This window comes from Myotis brandtii, unplaced genomic scaffold (assembly GCF_000412655.1).
Source record: "Myotis brandtii unplaced genomic scaffold, ASM41265v1 scaffold230, whole genome shotgun sequence".
Taxonomy (NCBI): Eukaryota; Metazoa; Chordata; class Mammalia; order Chiroptera; family Vespertilionidae; genus Myotis; species Myotis brandtii.
In genome coordinates this window covers 1,041,939-1,051,632 of record NW_005358650.1, presented here as the reverse complement: position 1 = coordinate 1,051,632, position 9,694 = coordinate 1,041,939, and the positions used below count along the sequence as shown (strand labels likewise).

At 33.8% G+C, this 9,694-nt stretch overlaps 1 protein-coding gene across 14 annotated transcripts in view; it reads right to left on the bottom strand.

The window, feature by feature from the left end:
- PPIP5K2 (diphosphoinositol pentakisphosphate kinase 2) overlaps positions 1-9,694 on the bottom strand; it is a 78,445-nt gene that overhangs the window by 32,959 nt on the left and 35,792 nt on the right. For all 14 annotated transcript variants that reach the window (XR_001362169.1, XM_014539869.1, XM_014539870.1 and 11 more), the window contains exons 18-19: positions 7,597-7,738; positions 6,601-6,824 (exon numbers count right to left, since the gene is read on the bottom strand). Coding sequence is in view for 13 of the 14 variants with exons in the window: in XM_014539869.1 (XP_014395355.1) it covers positions 6,601-6,824; positions 7,597-7,738 (366 nt within the window). In the remaining variant the exon portion in view is untranslated. The remainder of the gene's footprint in view (positions 1-6,600; positions 6,825-7,596; positions 7,739-9,694) is intronic.

Here is a 9,694-nt window from a genome sequence, read left to right as displayed (position 1 = left end):
GGTTAGGGACAATCAGGCAGGCAGGCAGGCAAGTGGTTGGGAGCCAGCAGTCCTGGATTGGAGCGGGTGCAGGCTAGGCTGAGACACCCCCCCCCCCTCAGTGCACGAATTTCGTGCACCAGACCTCTAGTTAAGTATAATTGAAAGAATTTTTGGAGGTACTGAAAATAAAACCACGTAGTTATTTTGAAGAAGGGATGATGAATGGATGAATGTAATCTTTATGGGTTGTAGTCCAATTCAATTGGCAGGTTAGGTTTTAAATGTAGAAACAACCCTAAAACAAAGATGGATTAAGAATACAAACACTGAAGCACAAAAAAAATAGTCAATAAACATATGAAAAGAAATACAAATTGAAACTGAGATTTTTATCTATTCAAATGTCAAAGATTAAAAAGGCTAACAAATTATATAAAGCCTTTGGCCAATACTTTTAAAGTTTTAATTTGTGGTGAGCAAAAAAATGCCATAAAATTATCAAATTTCATGATGTCTATAATTATTATACATTAAATAAATTTATGAGAGATTGTAATATGAGGTTTAAAGAAAAATAAATAATAATAATTCTAATAAAAATTACAGTTCAAAGGAGTAGATAAAAAAATGACCAGATATGAGAAGAGAAAAATCTGTGATGTGTGTGTTGATGGGATAAGAGGAGGGAGAGGAAAGGAAGAGGGCAGAAAGTGAGGTGGACAAGAGAAGGAAAGAAGGGAAAGGAGAGAGGAGAAAGAAATAGGCACAACTCTAAGTACAAACTGAGATATCTGAATTTAAAGGATACTTCCTGCTATCAGGTACTTCCCAGATGGCCAAAGCTAAGTATGAACAATAGATCTCAAAACTAATAAAGAAAAGGCTAATTGATTACAAAAGGAAGACCTAAGGTAATGGAAATTCTTGGGGTCATTTCCCTTAAACTAAAGCTTGGTTGGTTCAATTACCTTGCCAACATAGATGATTGTGAATTAGGTATGTAAAAGGGATATAAATGCAATTGTGTATGTATAAGTCAATGAAAGGAAAATGCTGGAATTAAAAATTACCAGGGGAGATTTTTGTTGTTATCAAGGCATGAGGAAACAGATACTCTCATACACTGCGCATCTGGAAGAAAACTGGTAAAAGATTTCTAAAGCTACACAAATAGTCTTGAGATAAAAACATATGTGTAAAAAGAGTGAAAGGAAAAAAAATCCATATTTTTAAATACAAGAAGTGGTTAAATAAGTTAGTTACATCACAGCATTCCACCATCAGTAATATTTATGTATATAATGCTGTACTGATATGAAAAGTTCTTAATGCTAAGTGAAGGGGGAAAAATCAGGTTGTAAAACAGTATGCTTTTCCTGGTTCTATTTTTACAAAGAACATTTGTTTTATATGTAAATTTAAGAGAAAAATTATATCTGCATGAATTTATGGGAAAAGGCCTTTAAATCTAGTTGATAATGTCATAGTGATTTCTTTGCCTTATCTACATTTTCTAATTTTCTAAGAAAGATATATTACTTTTATAATAAACTAGAGGCCCAGTGCACAAATTCATGCACCAGTGGGGTTCCTCAGCCTGGCCTGTGGGATCGGGCCCCAACCAGCTCTCTGACATCCCCTGAGGGGTTCTGGATTGCAAGACGGTGCAGGCCAGGCCGAGGGACCCCACTACTGCACAATTGGAGCCAGGGAGGGACGTGGGAGGTTGGCCAGCTGGGTCGGACCGTGGGAGGGCTCCAGGGTGTGTCCAGCCCATCTCGCTCAGTCCCAAACAGCCAGACCCCAGCAGCAAGCTAACCTACTGGTTGGAGCATCGGGCCCGTGGTGGTCAGTGCATGTCATAGCAAGTGGTTGAGTGGCCATAGCATATCATTAGCATATTATGCTTTAATTGGTTGAACAGCTGACTGGACGACTGGACACTTAACATATTAGGCTTTTATTATATAGGATAAATTTTTCCCTTCACTAGTGACATTTTGTTCATCTGCCACCACCAACCAGGACCAATTAATTAATTGTTAGATATTTAAATTCTCATATGTTATTACAATGCTTCTGCCATAAATAGAACAGATTAAATTAACAAATGAGGCTATTTGAAAGCTTATTATGTGTTAATATTTAATGAAAGTATCATTGGACATCACATGGCAAATGTGATTATAATGAAGCTTCTGTATGTCAAAATCTACAAATAATTAAAGAAATTGTCTTAGAACTTCAATAAATATGTGCCATCTCAATGAAGAGAATCTTAATACCAAACTTAGTCTTTAGATGTTCTTAACACCATACCATCATGATTATTTTAAAGTATCATTTTTATTTTTTAAAAATATATTTTTATTGATTTCAGAGAGGAAGGGAGAGGGAGGGAGAGCTAGAAATATCAAAGATGAGAGAGAATCATTGATAGGCTGTCTCTTGCTCACCCCCCACTGGAGATTGAGCCTGTAACCCATGCATCTGCCCCGACCAGGAATCGAACAGTGAACTCCTGGTTCATAGGTCGATGCTCAACCACTGAGCTATATTGGCTGGGCTAAAGTATCATTTTTAAAACAGGATCCCTGAGGATTAAACTGGTTAAAAAGTGAAAAGTTGTTTCTATTATAGCAAAAATACCTACCATAATTGAAATATGCTTAATTGTGAAGATAACTAAAAGCAATAAACCATGTTTGTCAACCTTAAGCTTAGATATACACTGTATAGATATATGAATTAATTCAATATAAGAATGGAAACACATTTTTATAGAAGAACACTTTGTACACCAGAATATATGTTTATACATTTTTCTTGCACACACAGTGTCACTCTCTTAATTTAAATTAGTATATTCTAAACAAGTCAAAGTTTTACATTATTGACTCAGTCATCAGGTTTCTAAACTTGAAATATTTTTATTTGTATGAGAACTACATACAGGAGTCCCCCTTATTTGCTGGGGATACACTCTAAGACCCCCAGTGGATGCCTGAAAACAATTGGTTTCAAACTCTTTGTATACTATTTTTTCCTACACATACATAAAGTCTAATTTATAAATTAGGCACAGTAAGAGAGTAATAATAACTAATAATAAAATAGAAGAATTATAACAACATACTATTATAAATGTTATCTGAATGTGGTCTCTCTCTGTCTCAAAATATTTTATTGCACTATACTCATATTTCCACTTAAAGGAAACACCTTATGCTTTTTCTTGGCATATCTGAATAGTCAGCATCACTACTCTTGTATTTTGGGGCCATTATATGTAAAGTAAGGGCTGTTTGAACACAAGCACTGCGATACAGTGACAGTAGATCTGATAACTGAGGTGACTACTAAGTGACTAATGTGTGGATAGCATATACAGTGTGGAAATGCTAGACAAAGAAATAATTCACATCTTGGGCAGGAGTCTCCGGAGAGGGACTTGATCATGCTACTCAGAATGGTAGATAATTTAAAACCTATGAATTCTTCACTTCTGAAAATTTCCATTTAATATTTTTGGACTGTAGTTGACCATGATTGACTAAAATCAAAGAAGGTGAGCCACAAATAAGGGGGAACTGTGTATGTAAAATTTTCATTTTTTTTCCCACTTCTAACTACAGTTTCATTACAATTACTATAAATGTATTTATAATTTTAGGTTATTTAGTCGGGGATTGAAAATGCCTGCATTTTGTCCATGGTTTTGGATTCATGAAGGCTAAAGTAATAAAGCAAAATAATATTACTGAACTGAATTCAATCCTCCATTTAAAAAGTAGAAATCCCAGGTTTCTGCCACAATAAGGAATATCAAGTCAAAAAGTTAGGAAGGTCAATAACAAGTTGTTCTCTCCTCAATTTATAATCTGAGAAATCCAAGAAAGCATGTAAAAATACTTCTGCTTTTAAACTTATTAATTTACCAAAATTTAATCATGAATTTACTCAAAATAAGACTTTGATCCCTGAAACCTTAGGCAAACTATTGTCTGAAAGAGTCACAAGATTTCAAAGTTACATAATTTATCCAAGAAAAATAATTTTGGAAATGTCTTCAAATAAGTTCTCAGACTATTGTAAAATTTAACATAACTGCATCATTAAAAGACAACTACTGTAATAGAGACTGAGAATAGGTAAGCATTACAAATTAACTTTAAAAGATACAAATGATGTTTCAAATCTCTTCTAATCTTTCTGATCGTTAGTGTTTCTTCTAATTACAGTACTTTAAAATATCCATTATAAATATTTAAGTTACAAGGAGATGGTCGGAAATTTCTTCATTTAAGCAATATACCAGAAATACATACACAAAAAATAGAAGATACTATCTAAAACCCCATTAATACTTGAGTTTTCTTTTGATCCCAATTCTTGGAAAGCAACTTTTCATTCCCAATTCCTGAATGTTTAGAATTATGTTAACACAACATGATTATGTTAACAAATCATTTGTATATTTATTTAGCCATTGTGATACATTTAGATATACTGAAAATCTACCTTGAAAAATGCATAATGGCAACATAAAGACTTAAGAGGGTCTTATATTTATAGTTTATCTGTTAAAAAATATACTTTTAAATCATCTCCATTGTAAGAGTAACTAAGATGCACTGAGCCTGAACTAATGTCAATGCAATCCAAAACAATGAAAAAAGTCAGGGTCTTATTTATGCTTTCAATACAAACTAACGTTTACCAGAATTAACAGTAACCATTCTTCTCAGACTCTTTTATAAGAAAGCTTGAATGAATTCTCTATCTTGAATTTCATAACAAAGATGGATGCTGATTCAGTAACTTAGTGTTAGCTCAATGATTTTCTATATACCTTGCAACTAATACTGAGTTCAGCAGAATTTAGTATATTCACTTTGATGGTAATCCTAAAATACCGATTATAAAAAAAAGAACATTTTATTCTGTTAATAATAAATTGCAGAGTAAATTCTTTAATTTAGTAAACAAAAGTTGTTAGTCAACAAAAGTCCTTGTTCCTAAGTGAGTATTTTTAAAAGTGAGGTCCAAAGACATATTCTTGAAGTCTGAAATATTTTATATTCTTTTAAAAAGAATCCATGTTTGCAAATAACTGATTGATATACTACACCTAAAGTTGTTTATATGATATATCTGACCAAACAAATAAATAGTTGCTCTTTCATGCTGGAAGAATAAGCTAATCTTTAACATTTACACAAATAACCACAGGTGAGTTGCAAACTGTCTGAATTCCTAGTTTTTCAAAGTTTTTAGGTTTTTCCTGGACTTTCTGTGAATATTAGCAGAAGGAGAGTAATATTTTAACAATTTTTACAGAATAGCTTTAATTGAGGCTACATTTATTCATAATCTTTGTACTTTTCATGCATTTCATTCTTTCTGCCTTTTAACTGTGGTTCACATTGGAATGTCTGATCTAGTCCAATCTCCCTGGTATAATATAGAAATAATCTTTTAGTAATGGAGATGCCAAAAGGGCATCCAGAACTATTTTCTTCTAAGCTATCTTTTACCTCAACTTGTCTTATCACTTCTTTATTATCAATCTGATTCTCTGCTTAATTGCATTTTAGTTATTTAAATTCTGGTTTTATTTTATTTTCCTATAATATTATAAAAAAGACCCATGAACACCCTCTCCCAATAACTACTTACATCTTGACCTCTAAATATTATATTCAAAATATTTTCCCATAAAGAATTTTAAAGTTTAAATAGGGCCACAGCTACCCTTTTCTCCCACTCCCCACACATCTCCACAGCATAGGACTGGTAGATGTACAATAGCTGCCCAATAAATATTTAAGTAATTTATTCCATTGTTTTAGTTGTCTTATTTGTTAGTGTATTATTGTTCTTTAGGAGTATCAATGCTTAAATTTTAAAAAGTCACTACAAACCTGTCATTTAGAATTGAAGGTCAGATAAAGAGATTCATAGACAAGAAAAAGCTAAAGGAGTTAATCACCACCAAACCAGTATTACATGAAATGTTTGAAGGATATTATTTAAGAAGAGGAAGAGGAAGAGAAAGAAGAAGAAGAAGATGAGGAAGAAAATGGATAAAAAATATGAACAAAATGGCAATAAATATCTATCGACAATTGAATCTAAAAATCAACATAAACGAACAAGGAATCTAATGAACAAAATAAACTGATGAATATAATAGAACCAGAGGCATGGAAACATGGAACATATTGATGAATCTCAGAGGGGAGGGGTGGGGAAGATTAACCAAAGATCTTATATGCATATATGCATATACCTATGGACACAAACAATAGGGTAGTGAGGGCCTGAGGTGGGGCAGGAATCAGGTGGAAGGGGACAATGGGGGCAAAAAGGGGGACAACTGTAATACTCTCAACAATAAAGATTTTTTTTAAAAAGTCATTACAAACAATTAGAAAATCAAGTAATAATTTCATATAATAAATAAAGTTCAAAATATAAATTCATAATTACTTAGTTTCCTTTTTGAAGTTGCGGGTTTTAAATGAACATGAAAATCAGCTGTCTTTTATCCACTGAGAAGACATTTGTAAAGTATCTATACAACACTAAGAAAATTGATTCCTAGGAATTACTTACCTGAGGGATAACAATATCTGCTAATGCCTTTGAAAGACCATATAATTCCATTGTGTCTTCTAATTTCAAGGAACCGTTATGCTGGACATCGTATTTTATACAGTCATATATGTCAGGGATTTTACTAATGTCATATCTTCCATTCTTTGTTTTAAAGTCTTTCTCCAACTTGGACCATCTACGTAGCATAAGCTCTAATGTCTCACTATGGTAAAGCTGAATATCTAAAACAACATGAAATGTTTAGTATATTAAAATTAAAAATCAAATTAAGAATATACTAAAAGATTGATAATTAGCAATTTTTTTTGAATGTCAAAGATAAAATTGTTAAGGAGCTAGGAAATATTACCATAGGCATAAGCTATTAACAACCATATATTTTGTAGACTTGAATAAAGGTATATGTAGGTTAAAACTTGGGTTTATAAAGACCTTTCCATATGTTACACACATCAATAGTAAGAAACAGAATTATATACAAAACTCTTTGAAGCTAATAAATTTTCAATTCTGAATTTTAACTTACTTTAATTATATTATTATTTATTATTTTATTAGATTCACTTAACTAACAGAGTAGACAGTCATTACCGGAAAGAAACCGTAAAAATTAAACAATTCAAAAATCTACTTTAACTAGTAAGCAATCCAAGCTTACAAGGTTGTCCAAGTTATTAATCAAGCTAGTCTCAGAGCCAGAGACAAGTCACCTTCTTATTGTTTGCTCTTGTTTATTATGCTGCCTATTTGCTGTTTAGCTATCTGGGAACACTACAGAATGAACCAAATAAGAATGTTTTCTTTCATGCTGTCAAAGGAAAAAAAGCAACTATAACTTAGCTATTTATTCTTTTGTTGGATATACATTAACTCACAACAACATGTAGAATGAGCTTTATTTATTAAGATTATTGCACCTTATTTTAAAATGTTTATAGTAAACAAATAGCAATTTTTATTTGTGCTATGCTCTAAGAAAAACATGATATTTACCTGATGATTTGGGATCTTCCATGCGATGTCTGATTTGAGAAGTCAAACTTTGTATCAAAGAATAAACTTCGTCACAGGTCTTCACAGGATTTTTAATTAAATGCATTGATTTAATAAGAGAAATGCTTCCAGATGGAGTAAGCTACAAATGGATAAAGTATATATTTTACATCTGTTTGTGCACAACTGTCCAAAATAACAATATACAAAACTGAAGAATAATTCCATACCACAAATTAAGATGGCCACACTGTATAGTAATAAGATTAAGAATGAAGCAAAAAACTCAAATTTCATGTTAAAAAAATTAAACCTTCGCTATCATGAGATCATCATCAGAGAAAATATGGCAGAAGTACTGTAACTCACAATGCCATTTTGTTCTTACATCAACAATTTGTTGACTCAATATGAGCAAATACTGTCCTAACAATTTGACATATTTATTTACATGTAATAACCCTAAGGCTCTATTATTATAATCATCTTTTTTTCTAGTTGAGGTATTTAGAGGTTAAGTCCAAGATCAACCACCAGTATGTGACGAGTGGGATAAAAAAGCAGGTAGTCTGGCTATAGAGCTGATGCTCTGAAACACCATGCTAATCCCGTTGTGATAAGATTTTTTACAAGTCAACAAAAGTCATTAATGACAACATAGTTTCAAATTCTAGATTTTACACTTAGCTTGGCAAATTATTTAATTCCATCAAGTAAGTTTCTACAAATAATAAAAAGTGTAGAGTTCCACTTCTTATTATGACGAACTAGTAGTTCAGCTTAATTTAACCATTGTCAATATGTAAAAATCTTGGGCAAAGAACTTCTATACTTCTGCTTTGAGGTATCTGAGAATCTATATAATAAAAGCCTAAGTGACCATTATGGCGGAACGACCAGAACGACTGGTCGCTATGATGTGCACTGATGACCAGGGGGTAGATGCTCAACGCAGGAGCTGCCCCCTGGTGGTCAGTGCACTCCCACAGGGGGAGCACCGCTCAGCCAGAAGCTGGGCTCACAGCTGGCGAGCACAGCGGCGGTGGCAGGAGCCTCTCCTGCCTCTGCGGCAGCGCTAAGGAGCAGCGAGCCGAGTGGTAAGGAGCAGCGAGCAGGCGGGCAGTAAGGAGCAAGGGGTCCCAGACATCCCCCAAGGGGACCTAGACTGTGAGGGCACAGGCTGGGCTGAGGAACCCTCCCCACCCCGTGCACAAATTTCGTACACAGGGCCTCTAGTTAATATAATAAAAGAATTATAGAACCAAAACTCATAGAGAGTGAATCTGGCATTTAAGGCTGTTTCTGAATTGGAGACATTTGTTGATCCTGAATAGACAGTAGAGAAGTGGAGTAAATCTTTAATAGTCCTATTAGGCTAAGGGAGCAAAAGTGAAGTCCAGGATTTCAAAAGGTGGAACACTGGTAAACTCTGCCTCAAAAAAGTGAGAATGAATCAGAAGCAAACCAATCCACCAACAACTGCAGATGAGGTTCAGGTCAACTGCTGATCCAAAAAGATCTGTTCTGAAACTGGATTAAGGCAATCTTAGATTGCTATGTCCAAAGGCATAGAGCAGGAACAAATAAAAAACCTTATTGGAAGATGTTAATATTCCATTTATTTCCACAAACAAAGTATTCACCCATAATTAAAGATAATCAGGCACACAAGAAAACAGGACATCATGAATACCAACCAGGAGAATAAACAACAGAAACAGAACCAGAAACTCTAAGTAATAAAATTATCAAAAACTAAAAAAGAGAGAGACTTTCTATGATCAAGAAGATAAAAGAAAACATTGAAAGTTATCAAAGAATTGCACATTATTGAAAAATGACAATCTACACTAATAAAAGAGAAACATGGTAATTAGCGTACGACCGCTACCCTTTTCATTGGATAATCAGTGAGTATATGCAAATTAACTGTCAGCCAAGATGGCGGCCGGCAGCCAGGCACTGAAGCGAGCACGAGGCTTGCTTGCTGCAGACTCCAACGTTCCCCGCCTCACTTGCCGGCCTCTCAGCTGCAACTCTAAGCAACTATGTACTATGTTGCAAATAAGAAGCTAAACAAAACCCCAGAAACCGGCTT